Source organism: Scyliorhinus torazame, chromosome 19 (assembly GCF_047496885.1).
Source record: "Scyliorhinus torazame isolate Kashiwa2021f chromosome 19, sScyTor2.1, whole genome shotgun sequence".
Taxonomy (NCBI): Eukaryota; Metazoa; Chordata; class Chondrichthyes; order Carcharhiniformes; family Scyliorhinidae; genus Scyliorhinus; species Scyliorhinus torazame.
The window spans coordinates 91251604-91274947 of NC_092725.1; the positions used below are offsets into that span (position 1 = coordinate 91251604).

At 46.1% G+C, this 23344-nt stretch overlaps 1 protein-coding gene across 2 annotated transcripts in view; it reads right to left on the minus strand.

Annotated features, from left to right (window-relative positions):
* Positions 1–10554: 10554 nt before the first annotated feature.
* Positions 10555–23344, minus strand: part of pawr (PRKC, apoptosis, WT1, regulator) — a 174191-nt gene continuing 161401 nt past the window's right edge. For both annotated transcript variants that reach the window (XM_072484736.1, XM_072484735.1), the window contains exons 5-7: positions 23080–23236; positions 22018–22122; positions 10555–12244 (exon numbers count right to left, since the gene is read on the minus strand). In XM_072484736.1, the coding sequence (XP_072340837.1) occupies positions 12158–12244; positions 22018–22122; positions 23080–23236 (349 nt within the window). In that variant the 3' untranslated portion in view covers positions 10555–12157. The remainder of the gene's footprint in view (positions 12245–22017; positions 22123–23079; positions 23237–23344) is intronic.

A 23344-nucleotide genomic window follows, 5' to 3' on the forward strand; every position in this document is an offset into this window, starting at 1 on the left:
TGCACATAGTGCATTTAAATGAATTAATCGAACAAATTGAGGTGAATGGGTATGATCTTACAGCCATTCGAGATGTGGTTACAGGGAGATTAAAACTGGGAACTAAATATTCAGGGGTATGTAACTTTTCAGAAGTACAGGCAGAAAGGAAATGGTGGTGAGTTAGCTTTGTTGGAATAAGTATGATAGCAAGAAATAATCTTGGATTGGAAGATGTAGAATCCATGTGGGAGGAGTTAAAAAATAACAAGGGGAGGAAGACACAGGTGGGAGTAGTATACAGGCCCCCTAACAATTGCTATAATGTAGAATGGAGATAATGAGGAAATGTAAAAAAGGCAATACTTTAATCATGGGTGACTTTAATCTTCATGTTGATTGGAAAAGTGGCAGAGGTAGCCATGAGGAAAAATTCATAGGGTGTATTCGGGAGTTTCCTCAAACAATATGTTGGTGGATCCAGCCAGGGATCAGGCTATTTTTTTAATGTGTAATTGGGCAGGTTTAGTGAACAATTTGAGTAAAAGATTCCCTCGGAAACACGGACTATAGCATGACAGATATTAGCATTCAGTTTGAGAGTGAGAAACTTGAGTGAGAAACCACCACGCTTAACTGAAATAAGGGTAATTATAAAGGAATGAGGGCAGAGTTAGCTGGAGTGGACTGGGAGAGGAGTTTAAGAGGAAAGACGGTTTATCAGTAATGGCAGACATTTATGAAAATTGTTCATGACTCACAACAAAGATATATCCCAGTGGGGAAGAAGGATTCCATGAAGAGGTTATATCTACCAAGGAAGTGAAGGATTGCATTAAACTGTGAAAGAACATACAATGCAGCAAAGATAAGGTAAGCCAGAGGATTGGGAAATATTAAAAAACAAAAGATGCCCAACAAAATTGAGAAAATAAATGAGGGTAATCAGCAAGTAATAAAAAACAGACAGCAAGAGCTTCTTTAAATATATAAAAAGGGAGAGACCAAACATAGACCCTTTAGAGAATGAGACTGGATAAATAATAATGGGGAACCAGGATATGGCAGAGGAGTTAAACGTTTTGCATCAGAGTTCACGGTGGAAGATACTAATAACATTCCAAAAATACTAAATAATTAAGAGGCAAAAGTGGGATGGAAATAAATACAGTGACCAGCACTAGCGAAAAAGCTAATGGGGTCAAAGACTGATAAGTCCCCTGGGCCTGATGGGTTTCATTCCAGGATATTAATATAAGTAGCTACAGAGATATTGGATGCACCGGTAGTAATCTTGCAAGAATCCTTAAATTCTGGAAAAGCTCCAGAGGATTGGAAAACTGCCAATGAATAACTCTTATTCAAAGAGGGAGGAGACATAAAACAGGGAACTTTTGTCCGGTTAGCTTAATATCGGTCATTGGAAAATAGTTAAAGTGTCCATTATAAAGGATGTAATAGCAGAGCATTGAGAATCATATAATCTCTACTGTGCAGGAGGCCATTAGGCCCATCAAGACTGCACCGACCCTCTCAAAGAGCACCCTACCTAGGCCCATTCCTCTGCCCTATTCCCGTGACCCACATAACCTGTACATCCCGGGACACTGAGGGGCAATTTTATCATGGCCAAACCACCTAACCTGCACATCTTTGGACTGTGGGAGGAAACCAAAGCACTTGGGGGAAACTCATGCAGACACAGGGAGAAAGTGCAAACTCCACACAGTCACCCGACGACAGAATTGAACTCGGGTCACTGGCGCTGCGGTGCCACCGAAATGCATAATATCATCAAGCAGAGGCAACATGGCTTCATGAAGGGGAAATCATGCCTGACAAACTTATCAGAATTATTTGAGGCGGTAACGAGCAGGATAAAGTAGAACCATAGATATAATATACTTGGATTTCCAAAAAATATTCGACAATATACCACACAAAAGGCTACTAAATAAGAGCCATGGTGTTAGGGGTAATATATTAATGTGGATAGGGGATTGACTAACTGATAGAAAGAGAGTGTGATGAGGGAGGCATTTTTGGGATGGTAACCTGTAAATAGTGGAGTGCAACAGGGATCAATGCTGGGGCCCAAATTATTTACAATATGTATTAATGTCTTGGATGAGAGAAGTGAATTTAACTATTGCCAAGTTTGCAGATGACACAAAAATAGATAGGAAGGCAAGTGGTGAGGATGACATAGTCTACAGAAGGATAGACAGATTAGGTGAGTGGACAAAAACTTGGCAGATCAAATATAATTTAGGAAATTGCGACGTTGTGCACTTTGATAGGAATAATACACGAGCTGAATATTATTTAAATGACGAAAGACTGCAGAAAGCCGCAGCACAGAGGGATTTGAGGGTCCTCATGCATTAACTACAAAAAGCAAATTCAGCAGGTAATTGGGAAGGCAAAATGAATGTTGGCCTTTATTTCAAAGGGAATGGAGTATAAAAATGGGAAAGACTTGCTAAAACTATGCAAAACACTAGTTACAATACACCTGGAGTACTGTGAACAGTTTTGGTCCCTTTATCTACACTGGCATTGGAGGCAGTGTAGAAGGTTCATTCGGTTGATCCTGGATTTGGAGGGATTTTCTTAGGAGAGGTTGAGTAGGCTGGGCCTGTACTCATTGCAGTTTAGAAGGCTGAGAAGCAACCTTATTGATATATGTAGGATTCTCAGGGGACTTGACAGGGTAGATGCTGAGAGGTTGTTTCCCCTTGTGGGAGAGTCTAGGATCAGAGGGCATAATCTCAGAGTAAGGGGTCACCGATTTAAGACAGATGAGAAGCAATTTCTTCTGAGGGCAATGAATCTGTGGAATTTTACCGCAGTGGGCTGTAGGTGCTGGGTCAAGGGATCCACAGGGATCAGTGCTGGGACCTTTGCTGTTTGTAGTATATATAAATGATTTGGAGGAAAATGTAACTGGTCTGATTAGTAAGTTTGCAGACGACACAAAGGTTGGTGGAATTGCGGATAGCGATGAGGACTGTCAGAGCATACAGCAGGATTTAGATTGTTTGGAGACTTGGGCGGAGAGATGGCAGATGGAGTTTAATCCGGACAAATGTGAGGTAATGCATTTTGTAAGGTCAAATGCAGGTAGGGAATATACAGTGAATGGTAGAACCCTCAAGAGTATTGAAAGTCAAAGAGATCTAGGAGTACAGGTCCACAGGTCACTGAAAGGGGCAACACAGGTGGAGAAGGTAGTCAAGAAGGCATACGGCATGCTTGCCTTCATTGGCCGGGGCATTGAGTATAAGAATTGGCAAGTCATGTTGCAGCTGTATAGAACCTTAGTTAGGCCACACTTGGAGTATAGTGTTCAATTCTGGTCGCCACACTACCAGAAGGATGTGGAGGCTTTAGAGAGGGTGCAGAAGAGATTTACCAGAATGGTGCCTGGTATGGAGGGCATTAGCTATGAGGAGCGGTTGAATAAACTTGGTTTGTTCTCACTGGAACGAAGGAGGTTGAGGGGCGACCTGATAGAGGTCTACAAAATTATGAGGGGCATTGACAGAGTGGATAGTCAGAGGCTTTTCCCCGGGGTAGAGGGGTCAATTACTAGGGGGCATAGGTTTAAGGTGAGAGGGGCAAGGTTTAGAGTAGATGTATGAGGCAAGTTTTTTACGCAGAGGGTAGTGGGTGCCTTGTACTCGCTACCGGAGGAGGTGGTGGAAGCAGGGACGATAGTGACATTTAAGGGGCATCTTGACAAATACATGAGTAGGATGGGAATAGAGGGATACGGACCCAGGAAGTGTAGAATATTGTAGTTTAGTCTGGCAGCATGGTCGGCACGGGCTTGGAGGGCCGAAGGGCCTGTTCCTGTGCTGTACATTTCTTTGTTCTTTTTGTTCTAAGACCGGAATAGGCAGATTTTTAATCAGTCAGGAAATCGAGGGTTATGGGGATACGGCGGCAAAATGGAGTTGAAGATCATCATCGCAGATCAGTCATGATCTCATTGAATAGTGGAGCAAACTATCTTATTTAGTAGCCTTTTGGGTGGTATCTTGTTGAACATTTTTTGGAAATCCAAGTATACTATATCTATGGTTCTACTTTATCCTGAATGGCCTACTTCTACTCCTCCATATTATGGACTCAAAGAGCATGAAAATGAAAATCGCTTATTGTCACAAGTAGACTTCAATGAAGTTACTGTGAAAAGCCCCTAGTCGCCACATTCCGGCGCCTGTTCGGGGAGGCTGGTATGGGAATTGAACAGTGCTACTAGCCTGCCTTGGTCTGCTTTAAAAGCCAGCGATTTAGCCCAGTGTGCTAAACCAGCCCAATCACTCTTAATCTTTTCAATATACAAGTGTGTGATGGAATGAGATAGGCAGGTACTTTGAAATTAAATGTTAATTTTCACACTAAACACATGAAGTCCCAACCATTTTTATGACATTTAATAAATTTGGCAGTCTGAAGAAATTAATTTATCGAGAAAAACTTCAACACGATCATCCCGAGAAAAGTAGACATCTTAAAACTTGCTTCTATTTCTGGTAAACCAGCCAGTATGTACAATTGCTGATTTGAAATAGATGATTTGTGGACATGGTAATGTTGGGGTTCCTGGAATGGACAAATAACCCGAGAGACAACAATTTTAATCTCACCAGGGAAAAGGACTGAAACTGGATTCAATCCATCGGGTGGTTGGTTGCTTGGACCTAGAGGATGGGCACTGCTGGATTGCCGTGGGAACACAACTAGTTCACTAATTTCCGACAGTGACTCTTGCACTGTGTTGGACACCGAGGTTGGCAGGACAATAAAAATAGCATCACCATGAGCATTACATAAGCAAGAGACAACTATTCGGCCCTTTGGGCCAGCTCCATCATTCAATAAGGTCCTGGCTGATCTTCTACATTAACTCCACTGTCCTGCTTGTGTATCACTTTGTTTCCCCTTCGTGTCTAAAAGCCTTTTGATCTCAGTCTTCAATAGATTCAACGACCGAGAATTCACAGCTCTCTTGAGGTAAAGAATTCCAAAGATTTCACAACCCTCTTGAGGGAATATTTTCATCTCTGTTGCAAATGGCCAACTCCTTATCCTGAGACTGTGACCCCTAGTTTTGGGGATGGAAACAGCTGGGGGTGGAAACAGTCTCTTGGCATCTACCTTGTCACGACCATAAACAGATAAGAAGCTGTAAAAGCAAAAGGAATGCCTGTAATGAGCAAGTGTATGAAAAAAATTCAAGGAGCAGTAGTCTGTGCTTATTAAATGATGTTAAGACTTCCGGTTGCGGCTATGCGGAGCTAAGCCGCACAATTCGGCAGCTCCCGCTACTACGGACTTTCGGGCTCATTGGAGGAGCCCCAACGGAATTTTTTTTGACGACAACCCCAGGGGAAGTGAAGAGAGGGGGCCCCCTCCAACTTTTATGGACCGGACCAGAAGTGCAACGGCCAAAAAAGCGGCACTGGAGCAGCGGGAGAAGCGAGGGAAAAAAATCAAAATGGCGGGGGCCGGGGACAAAGCGGAGTGCGGACCGGAGCTGCAGGAATTCATCAAGCGCTGCTTCGAGGAGCTGCGCAAGGAGATGCTGGGGCCTATGCTGGCGGTAATTGAAGGACTAGGGATAACCCAGAAGGCCCACGAGGTGAAGATCCAGGAGGTACAGAAAAGAGTTAGTGAGAATGAGGACGAGCTCTTGGGCGTGGCGGTGAGAGTGGAGCGGCACGAGGCGCTACACAAGAAGTGGGCGGGAAGACTCGAAGACCTGGGGAACAGGTCAAGGAGAAATAATCTGTGGATCCTGGGTCTCCCAGAAGGAGTGGAGGGGGCTGATGCCGCGGCATACGCGGGCACGATTATCGGGGGTCGCTGGAGCTGGACGGGGCACACCGGGTGCTGGCGAAGAAGCCCAAGGCAAATGAGCCGCCAAGGGCGATGGTGGTGAGATTTCACCGGTTCACGGACAGTGAGAGGGTCCTGAAATGGGCCAAGGAGCGGAGCAGCAAGTGGGACAATGCAGATCCGAATATACCCGGACTGGAGCACGGAGGTTGCTAAGCGGAGAGCGGGTTTCAACCGGGCCAAAGCGGTGCTGCATCGGAAAGGAGTGAAATTTCGAATGCTGCAGCCAGCGCGACTGTGGGTTACATATAAGGACCAACACTACTACCTTGAAACGCCTGAAGAGGCGTGGACCTTTATACAAACTGAAATGTTGGACTCTAACTGAGGGTTTGTGAGGGTGGGGGGGTGTTTGAGGGTTGATGTGTGATGGTTGTTGTATATAGGGGGTCAATCACGCGCAGGAAATGTTATATGGGCTGGGGGAGAGAGACAAGGCTGCGACAGTCGCTGCGCCAGAAGGGGCGGGGCAGGCTTTGGAAAGGGCGGGGGTTTTTCCCGCGCGCGGGAAGAAAGGCGGGAAGGGGAACGAAGGAACGTATATTGATTGGGAGACTCCCACAAGGGGGGGTCAAAGGGACGGCGGGGGAAGCCGGGGTCAGCAGGTGTCAGCTGACTTACGGGAGTGATATGGGGGAGCAAAAAAGCTAGACAGGAGTCTAGCGGGGGTGGGGGGTTGCTGCTGCACTGGCCGAAAGGGACTGGGACACAGAAGAGGTGGTCGGGACGGAAGTCCACCGGCTGGGGGACTGGAGGGCGAGGGAGACGCGGACACGGGACTGGCCCAGAAAAGGAGATGGCTAGTCGGGGGGTGGCGGACCAGGTCAAGTTAAGAAGGGGATGGGTAGGACAGGTATTTCACTCGGGACTGGACGCGAAAAATAGAGGGGTGGCAATATTGGTGGGAAAGCATGTGCCATTTGAGGCCAAGACTATTGTGGTGGATAATGGAGGGGGATATGTGATGGTGAGCGGTAGGTTGCAAGGGACGTGGGTGGTGTTGGTAAATGTATACACCCCGAACTGGGATGATGCTGGATTCATGAAGCGCATGTTGGGGCGCATTCCGGACCTGGAGGTAGGAGGCCTGATAATGGGAGGGGACTTCAATACAGTGCTGGACCCAGCACTGGACCGTTCCAGATCAAGGACGGGAAAGAGGCCGGCGGCGGCCAAGGTGCTTAGGGGGTTTATGGATCAGATGGGGGGAATGGACCCATGGAGGTTTGCAAGACCGCAGGCCAGGGAATTTTCTTTCTTCTCCCACGTGCACAAAGCCTACTCCCGGATAGATTTTTTTGTTCTGGGCAGGGCGCTCATCCCGAGGGTTGAGGGGACGGAGTATTCGGCCATAGCCGTTTTGGACCACGCCCCTCATTGGGTGGAAATGGGGCTGGGAGAGGAGAGGGACCAACGCCCGCTGTGGCGGCTGGATGTGGGACTGCTGGCAGATGAGGTGGTGTGTGGGAAGGTGAGGGGGTGTATCGAAAGGTACTTGGAGGCCAACGACAACGGGGAGGAGCAAGTTGGGGTGGTATGGGAGGCGTTGAAGGCGGTGATCAGGGGTGAGCTAATCTCCATCAGGGCTCATAGGGAGAGGACAGAGGGCATGGAAAGGGAGAGGTTAGTGGGGGAGATTTTGAGAGTGGACAGGAGATATGCAGAGGCCCCGGAGGAAAGATTACTCGGGGAAAGACGACGGCTCCAGACGGAGTTTGACCTATTGACCACGGGGAAGGCGGAGGCACAGTGGAGGAAGGCGCAGGGGGCGACCTACGAGTACGGGGAAAAGGCTAGTCGGATGCTGGCACACCAGCTCCGTAAGAGGACGGCAGCGAGGGAAATAGGGGGAATCAAAGATGGAAGGGGAGCCACGGTTCGGAGTGTAACGAAAATAAACAAGGTGTTCAAGGCCTTCTATGAAGAGCTGTACAGATCCCAGCCCCCAGTGGGGGAAGAGACGATTCCTAGACCAACTGAGGTTCCCGAGGGTGGAGGAGCAAGAGGTGGCTGGTTTGGGGGCACCAATCGAGTTGGAGGAGCTGAGCAAGGGTTTGGGGAGTATGCAGACGTGGAAGGCCCCGGGGTCGGATGGGTTCCCGGTGGAGTTCTACAGAAAGTACGTAGACCTGTTGGCCCCGCTACTCGTGAGGACCTTTAACGAGGCAAGAGAGGAGGGGACCGTGCCCCCGACAATGTCGGAAGCGACAATTTCCTTGATTCTAAAGCGGGACAAGGACCCATTGCAATGTGGATCATACAGGCCGATTTCGCTCCTCAATGTGGACGCTAAGTTATTGGCAAAAGTGCTGGCCAAGAGGATTGAGGACTTTGTCCCGGGCTTGATCCATGAGGACCAGACGGGATTCGTAAAGGGCAGGCAATTAAACACTAATGTGCGGCGGCTCTTAAACGTGATAATGATGCCATCGGAGGAGGGAGAGGCGGAGATAGTGGCAGCTATGGACGTGGAAAAGGCCTTTGACCGAGTAGAGTGGGAGTACCTCTGGGAGGTGCTGCGTAGGTTTGGGTTCGGGGGAGGGTTTATCAGCTGGGTTAAGCTCCTTTACAGAGCCCCGGTGGCGAGTGTAGTGACGAACCGGCGGAGGTCGGAGTACTTTCGGCTGTACCGAGGAACGAGGCAGGGGTGCCCCCTGTCGTTTGCATTGGCGATCGAACCCTTGGCTATGTCATTGAGGGAGTCTAATAAATGGAGGGGGGTGGTCCGAGGGGGAGAAGAGCATCGGGTGTCGCCATACGCAGATGACCTGTTGCTGTACGTGGCGGACCCAATGGAGGGGATGGTGGAGGTCATGCAGACTCTAAGGGAGTTTGGGGAGTTTTCGGGCTATAAGCTCAATGTAGGGACGAGTGAGCTCTTTGTAATATGGGCAGGGGACCAAGAAAGAGGGATATGGGACCTACCGCTGAGGAGGGCGGCAGGGAGTTTTCGGTATCTGGGGATCCAGATAGCCAGGAGTTGGGGGGCCCTACATAAGCTGAATCTGACGAGGTTGGTGGACCAAATGGAGGAGGACTTCAAAAGATGGGACATGTTACCGCTCTCGCTGGCGGGTAGAGTGCAGTCGGTCAAAATGGTGATCCTTCCGAGGTTTCTGTTTGTGTTTCAGTGCCTTCCCATTGTGATCACCAAGTGCTTTTTTAAGAGAGAAGGTAGGAGTATTATGGGGTTTGTGAGGGCAAATAAGACCCCAAGGGTAAGCAGAGGGTTCCTGGAACGCAGTAGGGACCGAGGAGGGTTGGCGCTGCCAAATCTAGGGAGCCACTACTGGGCAGCAAATGTGACGATGATCCGCAAGTGGGTCATGGAGGGAGAGGGGGTGGAATGGAAGAGAATGGAGATGGCGTCCTGTGAAGGAACGAGCTTGGGGGCGTTGGTGACGGCACCGCTGCCGTTCTCGCCATCAAAGTATACCATGAGCCCGGTGGTGGCGGCAACGTTAAGGATCTGGGGCCAGTAGAGACGGCACAGGGGTGCAGTGGGAGCCTCGGTGTGGTCCCCGATCAGGGGTAACCACCGGTTTGTCCCGGGGAAGATGGACGGGGGGGGGTTCCAGGGCTGGCATCGGGCGGGGATTGGAAGAATGGGGGACCTGTTCATTGACAGGACATTTGCGAGCCTAGGGGCACTGGAGGAGAGGTTTGAGTTACCCTCGGGAAATGCTTTTAGATATATGCAGGTGAGGGCTTTTGTGAGGCGACAGGTCAGGGAATTCCCGTTGCTCCCGGCACAAGAAATTCAAGACAAGATGATCTCGGGTGTATGGGTCGGGGAGGTCAAGGTATTGGCAATACACCAAGAGATGAAAGAAGAGGGGGAAGCGCTAGTAGAAGAGCTGAAGGGTAAATGGGAGGAGGAGCTGGGGGAGGAGATCGAGGAAGGTCTGTGGGCTGATGCCCTGGGTAGGGTTAATTCCTCCTCCTCGTGTGCCAGGCTCAGCCTGATACAATTTAAGGTGGTTCACAGAGCGCACTTGATGGGGGCGAGGTTGAGTAGGTTCTTTGGGGTAGAGGACAGATGTGGAAGGTGCTCAGGGAGCCCGGCGAACCATGTCCATATGTTTTGGTCATGCCCGGCACTGGAGGGGTTCTGGAGAGGAGTGGCGGGAGCAATATCTCAGGTGGTGAAAGTCAAGGTCAAGCCAAGCTGGGTGCTAGCAATATTTGGAGTAGTAGACGAGCCGGGAGTGCAGGAGGCGAAAGAGGCTGGCATTCTGGCCTTTGCGTCCCTAGTAGCCCGGCGAAGGATCTTGCTAATGTGGAAGGAGGCGAAGCCCCCTAGCGTGGAGGCCTGGACAAACGACATGGCTGGGTTCATAAAGCTGGAGAGGATTAAGTTTGCCTTAAGGGGGTCTGCGCAGTGGGGGATTGCTTGGGGGGGATGGATGAGCAGGAGATAACATGAAGGGTGGGGGAAACTGGCACGTGCGGGAGAGAGCCAGTGTATAAAGCTATGTAAATATACCATTTTGCCATGTATATATATTGCTCAGTGCGATTTCGTGTTATTTTGTTATGGGGCGGGGTGGGGGGGTTATTGTTTGTAAGGGGAAAAAATTGTGTTGTTGAAAAACTTTAATAAATATATTTTTTAAAAAATAATTAAATGATGTTAATGCGAATGAAATAAATCCATCACACTGCAGGTTGTCGTTGTGTTGTGCTTCAGAATTTATTTTGCATAAATTTATCTGCAACAGCGCAAACAGATTATCACGTTTTGTCCTTTCTGATGCACTACTCTAATCTAAAAAGGGAAACAAATGCGTGTCCGAAGTTAGAAGAATTAGCCCCAGTAGCAGTCAGAAGACACTCTCTCCACTTCTTATTTACACGCTGGCTACAGTTAAATTTAAAAGCTCCAGGCTTTTCATGTTCTGATAACAATGTTACTGAAAATTAATAAAAAACAGCTTTTGTTTCTCTCTGTGAGAGGTTAAACGGTCAGTCATTCTGGTCCGTTAATGGCCCACACATTCAAAATAATTGATTCAATTGCAAGGAACCCTTTATTGTTTTAATGTACAGTTATGCTGCAAAAAAATGCTGAGCCCTATGTATGATTGTTTGTACGTTATGGAAAGTTAACTTCATGCGTTTGGAATGTAATTTATTCCTTTAAAAAAAAGCTCTTCAAGCAGCCATAAAGGAACTGTGATAACTGAATATATGAAGGGTGGGAAGCAGTGATGCTCAAAACACACATATGATAAATAATTTTAAAGATTTAAACACTGCCTTTGTTAAAACCATTCCAGCACAAGAGAATGTACGGGTGCGGTTCCACTTTGTACCAAAGTTATACACGACTTTCCGATTAATTTACTTTAATAGAATTAGAATTAATAAAACCAAACCATGAAGTGCAAATGCCGAGTTAAGGCCTGGCCCTGACTCAGGAACCAAATCAGATGTGAGATAGTGCGAGAAAACAACAGGAGAATAGTTTCTTCAGCAATTCTTGCACCCAGTCATTCCAAGTTAGGGCCCTGACTCCTGACCTGAGCTGCGTTCACACACGAACAACTCGCATCGCAACACCTCCACATTTGCAGTATGAATGCAACATGTTAAATCACCGTGACCATTGCCTCTGTGCAATCGTCGAGCAACGTATCATTTTAACAAGGCTTTGAATACATGGGAAAGAAATATCATTGGGCATACAAATGTAGTACATGAAAGTATTAGTGTTTATCCACAACTGAAATGGAAAACCTGCTCTCTACAGTAATGCCTCATATGATTACACTTCATGAGGTCTTTCCAAACCTTGTTTAAAATTATACATAAAGCATGCATACTTTTCTTCCAATTCCAATGGGTCTTTTTAACTGCAGCAAAAAGTATAATTCAGAATTCTAATTAGAAATAGAACAATACCAAAAGAGTTGATACTTTATCAAGCAGATTACAAAACTGTAACCATCATTTGAACCAGCGACCTGTCTGTACATATTTGTTACACAAGTTCTCAAGGGACAGTCAAAGGAAATAGTCCAGAAACTGTTTAAAATTCCAACAGTTGCCATCAAAAAAGAACAGACAAGCCAACTAATAAGACAAAATGTTCACACTTAATGCATTTCTAATAGAAGGTGTGTAGTATTCTTAGGGGAGAATAGTGTGAACTTGGAATGATTTCTCTTCAGTCTGTATTTGTTTATTGAAAGCTAACTCTAGGATTGTAAAATGTGTTTGTTGTCAGTCAGGATGACACAGAACTGTGTCTAACAAGGATGACCATCTTCTACCTGGTCAACTGGCCAACAACTTTCAACAAGGTTTTGTTTTCTTGCTTTAGTTGATCATTTTCATCTTCAATTTCATCCAAATCCTTGAATAAAGGGCAGAAGAAAAACAAAAGAGTTAATTTACCAAGGAGATGCAAAGTGTCAGTGCAAAAAAATGGAACATTAGAAAGAGGGGGGCCCATTCAGCAACTTGATCCTGCTGTGCTGTCAATCTGATCATGTCTGATCTGCTTCACAGTTCCATTTCCTCCACATTCCTTGATAATAGTCTAGGGGTTTAAGTCCTGTGGACCATCAGCCTATCCCCACCCTCTCCCCAGCATCTGTGGCCGTTTGGGTGGACGGTTCCAGATTTCCAAACATCAACTACTTGCATTCATATAGCACCGTTAACATAGTAAAACATCCCAAGACACCTCACAGGAAAATTAGCGAACACAAAACATCCCAAGCCATTTAAGGAGACATTAGGCAGCACAGTAGCACAAGTGGATAGCACCGTGGCTTCACAGCGCCAGGGTCCCAGGTTCGATTCCCCGCTGGGTCACTGTCTGTGCCGAGTCTGCAAGTTCTCCCCATGATGCATGGGTTTTCTCCGGATGCTCCGGTTTCCTCCCACAGTCCAAAGACGTGCAGGTTAGGTGGATTGGTCATGATAAATTGCCATTAGCGACCAAAAAGGTTAGGAGGGATTATTGGGTTATGGGGATAGGGGGAAGTGAGGGCTTAAGTGGGTCGGTGCAGACTCGATGGGCCGAATGGCCTCCTTCTGCACTGTGTGTTCTATGTTCTAGGCAAAAGATGACAAAAAGCTTGAACAAACAGGTAGATTTAAAGGAATCTTAAAAGCAGAGAGAGAGGTAGAGAGGCAACGTGGTGGAGGAAGGGAATTCCAGAATTTAGGGACCACGTAGCGGAAGACACAACCATCAATGGTGGAATGGCTAAAATCAGAGGAAAGCAGACATCATGGAGGGGTGTGGGCCTGCAGAAACACCAGAGGAGACAATTACAAGGCATTTTCCATGGGTGGCAAATCTACCTCCACCACGGCCAATATGTCCTTCCTGTGATTTCATAGGCGTTTCAAAATGACAGGGACACTATATAGGGAAAACAAGATTGTTCACCTAACTTGATGAATGTTCCCACCCCCTCCAACATGTGAGTACGAGTTTAACACTCATCACTGAGATTTGTTTCTAGTGCATTGAAGATATCTGCACCCCATCTGGCCAACATCTATCAAATCTCCTTGTATATGAGAGCATGATGCCAGAGAGACTGCAGTTACGTGGCGAGTTGAGAGAAGCGGAGATCATTCTCCTTTTGAGCAGAGAAAGGCAAGTAATGTAGGACATTCGGAATGGATGGAGGCCATTCAACCCCTCAAGCCTGTTCTAACCAATTCTGCTCTGAACTTCAATTCGATTTACTGCCTTGGTTCTGTACTGCTTGATTTAAAAAAATTAATTTAGTGTACACAATTCTTTTTTTTTCCAATTAAGGGGCAATTAGCATGGCCAGTTCACCTATCGTGCACATCGTTTTGGGTGGTGGGGGTGAGACCCACGCAGACACGGGAAGAATGTGCAAATTCCACACGAACAGTGACCCAGGTCGGGATTGAACCTGGGATCCTCATGAGGCAGCAGTGCTAACCACTGCACCACTGTGCCATGGTTCCTCTTGATATCCTTACCGAACAAATAGTCTTATCACTCAGTCTTAAGAGTTCCAGTGGACCCCAGCATTCACAGCTTTTTTGGAGGAGTAAGTTCCAAATTTCCACTCTCTCGTGTGTGCAAAAAAGTATTTCCTGATTTTGCTAGATTCCCACACAAGAGGAGATAGTTGGGCCATTTCTACCCCATTGGATTCCTGTATCATTTTAAACATTTCAGTCTGATCACCCCTTAATTTTCTAGTCAATGGAATACAAGCCAGGTGATTCAACATGTCCTTATAACCTACCGCTCCGGGATCATTCTAGTGAATCTACACTGCACAGCCACCATGGCCAATATGTCCTTCCTGTGATTTCACAGGCGTTTCAAAATGATAGGGAATCTTAATTAAATACACAATTAGAAACTTTCCACTGGTAGGAGGGTCAATAAGCAGAAGACACATAGAACATAGAACATTACAGCGCAGTACAGGCCCTTCGGCCCTCGATGTTGCGCCGACCTGTGAAACCACTCTAAAGCCCATCTACACTATTCCCTTATTGTCCATAATGGGGGAGGCAGATGAGGTGTTTTATTTAAACACAAGAAGAATTGTTGGGAACTGGAATGCAATGCCTGAAAAAGGGCGGTGTAAGCAGATTTAGGAGTTACGTTCAAAAGTGAATGGGATAAATACTTGAAGGGGAAGAGGTTGCAAGGCTATAAGGAAAGCACAGGGTAGTGGGACTAATTGGATAGCTCTTTCAAAAGACTACCGCCGACACAATGCGCTGAATACCCTTCTGTGCTGAAGCATTCTTCAATGTTATGATTCTAAGACAATCTGCAGTGACAATTCTGTACCCTTGTACAACTAAACTCGGATTACAGAGAGGAAGTGAAGTGTGATTAAAAGATCAAAAAATGACCAGTCTCTGTGCTCCTCGAGACATTCCAGGGCTTAGTTTGGCTCCTGAACAAACATAATCCGGAATAGTCTTCTCCGGTGAACATACATCCTGACTTAGTACTAATCATTTTAAACACCCATTACATGCAAGTGTTAATTTAATATTTTTAGTCGTTAAGATCTTTTTCCCGCCTCTATCCTCAAAGAAATGTCTGTAAAAGAGTCACTGTTTCAACAAATAAGGCTGGACAAGTGAGCATAAATCTAGCCATGTGGGTCAATTAAACTGAATCACCAGAGCAAATAATTCCAAGAGAGACGTTGCTTTAAAAATTACATGTTAATTGTCACATGAGGATGACAAATAAGTAATGCGGATTTTATTTATTGCTACTACAATTCATATTCTCCAGCCACAGAATGCCAGACACACCTTAATCATACGCACAAAGTAACACACGCCTCTCACATGCATGTCCACATATAAACACTGGGGCCCATGCTATCGGGGAGCCGGGGTTCTGCACCTTAATGAGAAGGCAAGAATTGGCTTTATTAGCTAGCATTGCTGCTCAGCATTTTTTCATGGTTATTTTATTAATTACTCAATTTTCAGCAGGATGAATTTATTGCTTTAGTCTGAATTTTGCATTTTCTTCATACCATAACATTTTAAAAAGTTTATGTCTACTGTTGTACCAAACCAGATCTCTAGCAGCTGCTGCTGGGTTTCTTGCTGAGAGGGAATGAGGGGCTCGCTGGAAGTGGACTTTTTTGGGGGGGCTGGCAAAAAGGTGTTATTTTTGCTCCAATTGAAATGAGAAGTGCTGGAAATGCTCAACACATCTGGCAGCATCTGTGCAGAAAGAGAGGTCAGTGACCCTTTTGCCAAAACTGGTGCAGATCATGGGCCTGAAGCATTGACAATGTTTCATTCTCCACAGATGCTGCTCGGCCTGTGGAGTATTTCCAGCATTTTCTGTTTATATTTCAGATTTCCAGAAGCTGCAGTACTTTGCTCTCCTATTAAATGCTTCAATCTGACCAAAACGGATGAGGATCTGCAAGTTGAATATAGGAAGTTAGGAGATAAAATAAAATGCGAGTCCTCAAACGTAGTAATCTCAGGATTACTCCCAGTGCCACACGCCAGAGAGAGCAAGAATAAGAGGATAGATCAGATGAATATGTGATTGCAGAAATGGGGTACCAGGGAGGGATTTAGAATTTTGAGGCATTGGTTCTGGGAAAGGTGGGGCCTGTACAAGCCAGCCGGGTTACACCCAGGCAGAGCTGGGACTAATATCCTCGCTGGGACTTTTGCTAGTTCTATTGGGGCAGCACGGTAGCATTGTGGATAGCACAATTGCTTCAGAGCTCCAGGGTCCCAGGTTCGATTCCGGCTTGCGTCACTGTCTGTGCGGAGTCTGCACATCCTCCCTGTGTGTGCGTGGGTTTCCTCCGGGTGCTCTGGTTTCCTCCCACAGTCCAAAGATGTGCAGGTTAGGCGGATTGGCCATGATAAATTGTCCTTAGTGTCCAAAATTGCCCTTAGTGTTCGGTGGGGTTACTGGGTTATGGGGATAGGGTGGAGGTATTGACCTTGGGTGGTGTGCTCTTTCCAATAGCCGGTGCAGACTCGATGGGCCGAATGGTCTCCTTCTGCACTGTAAATTCTATGATAATCTATGATTAGTGAAATTTTAAACTGGTAATGCTATAACGGAAACCTGGCAAAAGGAGGGGCAAAATTGGCAGCTCAATGTCCAGAAAATTACAGGAGAGGATTAAAGAGAAAAAGATAGTCACAAAAAAGCAACACTGCAGATAGTCGAGAGGAGTAAGTACAGAGATCAAGTAAAAAAAAGAAAGAAAGAAGGAAATCAAAGAGAGGGCATTAAAAATATTAAATATGAAAACGCAAAGATGTTTTACCAGTAGGTATAGAGCAAAAGGATAGTTAAAATAAAGTGGGACCTAACAGAGATGAAGAAGTGAATTTGTGTGAAGATGCAGAGGATATGGGAAGAGTTTAAAATTAATTTTTTGTCTCCATATTCACAAAGGAAAGGGATGATGTGGATATAGTAATCCAAGAGGAGCAGTGTGAAATACTGGATAAAATAATCATAACAAGACAGAAGGTGTGGAGGTGTTAGAATCCTTGAAAGTGGATAAGCTGCCAGTGCCAGATGGATTGCTTCCGAGATGTTGAAGGAGGTCAGGGAGGAAATAGCAGATGAGGATTATTTTCCAATCTATTTTTTTAAAGTATAAATTTAGAGTGTCCAATTATTTTTTTTCCAATTAAGAGGCAATTTAGTACGGCCAATCCACCTAACCTGCACATCTTTTGAGTTGTGGGAGTGAGACACATGCAGACACTGGGAGGATGTGCAAACTCCAGATGGACACTGACCCGGGGCCAGAGTCGAACCTGGGTCCTCGGTGCCGTGAGGCAGCAGTGCTAATTGCGCAACCCTTTATTTTCCAATCCAGACACAGGGAAGTGCTGGAGAACTGGAGGAATGCAAATGTGGTTCCGCTGTTTAAAAAGGGTAGGAAGGAAATGCTAAACAATTATAGGCTGGTTAATCTTACTTCGGTGATTGTTAGAATCAATCCTGAGAGAACGGATAAACTGTCATTTAGAAAGGAATGGACTAGTCAGGGATAGTCCTCATGGCTTTGTTCGGGAAAGGTCATGCGTTACAAATTTGATTTGGATTGGTTTATTGGATTTGTTTATTGTCATGTGTACCGAGGTACAGTGAATTAAGGAAGTGACAAAGATGGTTGATGGGGGTAGTGCAGTGGATATTGTCTACTTGGACTTTAGTAAGGTTTTGACAAGGTTCCACATGGCAGACAGGTCAAAAAAGAAAAGCCCATGGGATACAGGGTAATGTGGCAAATTGGATCCAAAATTTGTTTAGTAACAGGAAACAAAAGGTAATGATCGATAGCTGCTCTTGCAGATGGAAAGCTGTATGAAAAGGTGCTCCACAGGGCTCAGTGTTGGGACCCCTGTTTTTTAAAATATATTAATGATTTGGACTAGAACGTGGGGGGCACAATTGGGAAATTTGCAGACGACACAAAAATTGGCCGTGTAGAGCCAATAGTGTAGAGCAGTGTTTTTCAAACCTTTTTTCCTGAAAGGGGAGCCTGCTTGGTCCTCACAATCTCACTTGAATCAGGTTGAAAAGAGGAGAGGGCAATGCAAATATCAGGTGCAGACATCAGCCAGCTCCTTTTTTGCCATCTTCATCTTTATTAAAACGGAAAATTCAACCTCGCACATTTAGGTCATCGTGAAGGGCAATGGCAACAAAATGCTCATTTTACTCAGCACTGGATACTCCTGGGAGATGTTATTCCAGAATGCTGACAACCTCATGGGATTTTGATGTGTTTTTAATGTGGTATCACAGGTCAAATACAGCAGCATAGTCTTTTCATTTGGAGTCAGCTGTAAGTTAATAATGGACTCTCAGGTCTCAACTTCAAAAGCAATTTTTCACCATTTGTCTTTCAAAATCTGAAACATCCCCTCTCATTTGCTAGTACTTCCCTGCACATAACACACATGGGCTTTGTTTCCTTATTTGCACTGGAACAGTTGACAAAACCATGCCTCAAGAAATCACCTTTATACTGCTTTGTTCCCGAGTTATGTTTCTTCTTTGTAGGGTGTTAACCAGAGGCCCTGGAGCTGAGTACAAAGCTAATATTAGCACTGCTCTGTCCTGCCCTGGATTCTCCTGAGCAGTTCTCTCCAGAAGATTCTGTTGTGAGATCCTATCCAGTAGGTAGGCCAATTAGCCTAACCTCGGTTGTTGGCAAGATTCTAGAATCCATTGTTAAGGATGAGATTTCTAAATTCTTGGAAGTGCAGGGTCAGATTAGGACAAGTCAGCATGGATTTAGTAAGGGGAGGTCGTGCCTGACAAACCTGTTAGAGTTCTTTGAAGAGATAACAAATAGGTTAGACCAAGGAGAGCCAATGGATGTTATCTATCTTGACTTCCAAAAGGCCTTTGATAAGGTGCCTCACGGGAGACTGCTGAGTAAAATAAGGGCCCATGGTATTCGAGGCAAGGTACTAACATGGATTGACGATTGGCTGTCAGGCAGAAGGCAGAGAGTTGGGATAAAAGGTTCTTTTTCGGAATGGCAAACGGTGACGAGTGGTGTCCCGCAGGGTTCAGTGTTGGGGCCACAGCTGTTCTCTTTATATATTAACGATCTAGATGACGGGACTGGGGGCATTCTGGCTAAGTTTGCCGATGATACAAAGATAGGTGGAGGGGCAGGTAGTATGGAGGAGGTGGGGAGGCTGCAGAAAGATTTAGACAGTTTAGTAGAGTGGTCCAAGAAATGGCTGATGAAATTCAACGTGGGCAAGTGCGAGGTCTTGCACTTTGGAAAAAAGAATAGAGGCATGGACTATTTTCTAAACGGTGACAAAATTCATAATGCTGAAGTGCAAAGGGACTTGGGAGTCCTAGTCCAGGATTCTCTAAAGGTAAACTTGCAGGTTGAGTCCGTAATTAAGAAAGCAAATGCAATGTTGTCATTCATCTCAAGAGGCTTGGAATATAAAAGCAGGGATGTACTTCTGAAGCTTTATAAAGCATTAGTTAGGCCCCATTTAGAATACTGTGAGCAATTTTGGGCCCCACACCTCAGGAAGGACATACTGGCACTGGAGCGGGTCAGCGGAGATTCACACGTATGATCCCAGGAATGGTAGGCCTAACATACGATGAACGTCTGAGGATCCTGGGATTATATTCATTGGAGTTTAGGAGGTTGAGGGGAGATCTAATAGAAACTTACAAGATAATGAATGGCTTAGATAGGGTGGATGTAGGGAAGTTGTTTCCATTAGCAGGGGAGACTAGGACCCGGGGGGCACAGCCTTAGAATAAAAGGGAGTCACTTTAGAACAGAGATGAGGAGAAATTTCTTTAGCCAGAGAGTGGTGGGTGTGTGGAATTCATTGCCACAGAGGGCGGTGGAGGCCAGGACGTTGAGTGTCTTTAAGGCAGAAGTTGATAAATTCTTGATTTCTCGAGGAATTAAGGGCTATGGAGAGAGAGCGGGTAAATGGAGTTGAAATCAGCCATGATTGAATGGTGGAGTGGACTCGATGGGTCGAATGGCCTTACTTCCGCTCCTATGTCTTATGGTCTTAGGTACACGACCGATTTGAGTCTCAGGCCTACTCTTACTTTTAAGAAAACAATCCATCTTCACAGGTTCTCTTAGTAGCTTACAAAATTGGAGCAGCTCTCCACCGTGATTTGGTGTCAAAAGCACGTACATGGAGGGCGCATGATGTCAAGTGTACGTACAGGGCGCATGACCTTCTCTTTATTGCTGCTTCTGGCTGGAAGACGACACACAGTCTCATTTATTTTGATTTAAAAGGCAGTAGCGGCTGCCATTCTCAATTTAAAAGCCAGTAGCAACCGTTGGACGCTTCTCCCATGATTGGGATGACCGGGGGAACAGTGCAACCGATTGCTCGGTAACCCTCTCGTGACGCGCACTTTGAAAAACCCTGGCTTGAGGATAGTAGTAAGCTCCAGTATGATATAGATGGTTTGGTGGAGTGGGCAGTGAAGTGGCAGATGGAGTTCAACTCTGATAAGTGTGAGGTAATGCATTTAGGGAGGTCAAACAGTAAAAGGGAATACCCAATAAACGGGAATATACTGAGAGGGGTAGATGAAGTGAGAGATCTTGGTGTGCAAGTGCACAGGTCACTAATGGTAGCAATACAGGTAGATAAGGTTGTAAAGAAGGCATACGGAATGCTTTCCTTCATTGGCAGAGGTATTGAATACAAAAGTAGATTATTAATGATGGAACTGTATAAGACACTGGTAAAGCCAGAACAGGAGTATTATGTGCAGTTCTGGTCACCACATTACAGAATGTAACTGCTCTAGAGAGAGTGCAGAGAAGATTTACTAGAATGGTGCCAGGGCTGGAGCACTGTAGCCATGAGGGGAGATTGGAGAGGACGGGGTTGTTTTCCTTGGAATAGAGAAGGCTGAGGGGTGACATGATTGAGGTATACAAAATTGTGAGGGGCAGAGATTGAGTAAACAGGAGGAACCGGTTTCCCTTGGCAAAGTGCTCAAAAACCAGGGGTCATAGATTCAAGCTATGTGGCAGAAGGATTAGAGGGGACATGAGGAAAAAAAATGTTTACGCAGAGGGTGGTGGGTGTCGGGAATTCGCTGCCTGAGTTGGTGATGGAGGCAAGGGCCCTAAACTCTTTTTAAAAAGTACACGGATCTACATCTTAAATGCTGTAATCTGCAGGGCTCTGGGCTATATGCAGGAAGATGGGATTAGAAAGGGTACCTGTGTCTTTGGATCGGCATAGACAAGATGGGCCGAATGACCCACTTCTGTGCTGTATCATTTCCATGGCTTTATGGTTCTATTTTAAATGTGGTTAGTTTCAATTTAAAATGAGAAAATATTCATCACTCACAAAGCCCACTTGTGTGGATAGAAATATCACATTACAGGTGAATTGGTTGACACTAATTTACAGGAAGGTTTAGCCATTTTAAAACTTGGAAGTGAAACCAGGAGTCATGTGCCAATAAAATATGTCACTGGTAGTCTCAAGATATTCTCCTGTGTACGTAGGAATGTTATTTGCGATGCTTGTGAGGTTCAGCTCTTGTAGATGTTGCTGTCCAGGTATTGCAAAGAACCAGATTCAATGAAGTTGCGTTGGTTGTATAATATGACTGAAGATGTGTGTAATTGTCCGACAAAGCCACGTTTGGAAAGTGTATCATACTGAAAACTGAGTTTTCTATTGGCTTTCTACATAAAGGCACAGAATACAAAAACCAAGAAGTTTTACTAAACCCATGTAAAAAGGTTTCTAACTCTGGGATATGGGGGGGGGGGGCAGGTGAAAGGGCGGGTGGAATAAGGGACCTAGAAACAGGGGGAAGATCAGGGTCCATGATTCCTCTCCATGTCTCACGAAACACACATCTTCATATTTCTCACACACAAGCACTAATGTCTCTTACACTTGCACAAACCACACAGTAGTGGATCTCCTCTGATACTCATCCTACCATGGCAGGAGCGTTACACCATGTAAAACACACAGTCTATTATTCCTAAACTGGAATTCCTAAATTTGATGTTGATAGCTCCTTTATCAATATTATTTTTTCAATTATTTTTTTAAATTCTATGACAAAAGGACTTTCTCATGAATAGTTCTTACTCTGTTCAGAAGATCAATTTCTTCCTTCAGTTTCCCAATAAGGTCATCTCTTTCCTGTAGTAGTTTGACTAGTTTTTGATTTTCTTGCCTCTCTTTGACGAGATCCTGGTGATAAAAGAAACTTCATATTAATTACATATAAAATAATCAATTTATCATATGTACTTCAGGATCTAAGTCGCATTGTTCATTTACTCTGATTTGGCATCAAGGATAATAGTGAACGGTGGTGTTATTTTTCAAATATAGGCCGCTGCTGCAATAGACACAATGGGCGAGATTCTCCGACCCCCCGCCGGGTCGGAGAATCGCCGGGGGCTGGCGTGAATCCCGCCCCCGCCAGTTGCCGAATTCTCCGGCACCGGATATTCGGCGGGGGCAGGAATCGCGCCGCGTCGGTTGGCGGGCCCCCCCCCCCCGCGATTCTCCGGCCCGGATGGGCCGAAGTCCCGCCGCTAAAATGCCTGTCCCGCCGGAGTAGATTAAACCACCTACCTTACCGGCGGGACAAGGCAGCGCGGGCGGGCTCTTGGGCGATCTGGCCCCGGGGGGTGCCCCCACGGTGGCCTGGCCCGCAATCGGGGCCCACCGATCCGCGGGCGGGACTGTGCTGTGGGGGCACTCTTTCCCTTCTGCCTTCGCCACGGTCTCCACCATGGCGGAGGCGGAAGAGACTCCCTCCACTGCGCAAGCGCGGAATGCCGTCAGCGGCCGCTTATGCTCCCGCGCATGCGCCGCCCGGAGATGTAATTACCGCGCCAGCTGGCGGGGCACCAAAGGCCTTTTCCGCCAGCTGGCGGGGCGGAAATTCGTCCGGCGCGGGCCTAGCCCCTTAAGGTTGGGGCTCGGCCCCCCCAAGATGCGGAGCGCGATGCCCGACTGATTTGCGCCATTTTGGGTGCCAGTCGGCGGACATCGCGCCAATACCGGAGAATTTTGTCCAATGGCAGAACTGCAGGAGTACACTGGGCCAGAAGAACCAATGCATGAAGTCTCACCCATGTCCACCCAGAATATATCTCTCGTACACTGGAGCAGAATAACTGCCGCACCACTAGGTACCTTTTCAAATTCTTCCAATTTCTTCTCTAATGTACTGCTGAAGGTGGAACTTGAAGAAGTGTTTCCATAACGATTATAACCAGGTCTCTCTGCTCGACCAGAATACCTGTTGCTGGTTGAATACGCTGCGATATCTTCTTCAGGAGCATTTGTGGTGCTGTATGAACACAGGGGGAGATTTCAAACTTAAATGGGAAATAAAACTGAAGAATGAAGCACTGTATATAGTAAGACAAATGAATTTGCATTACTGACTGAAAGCTGC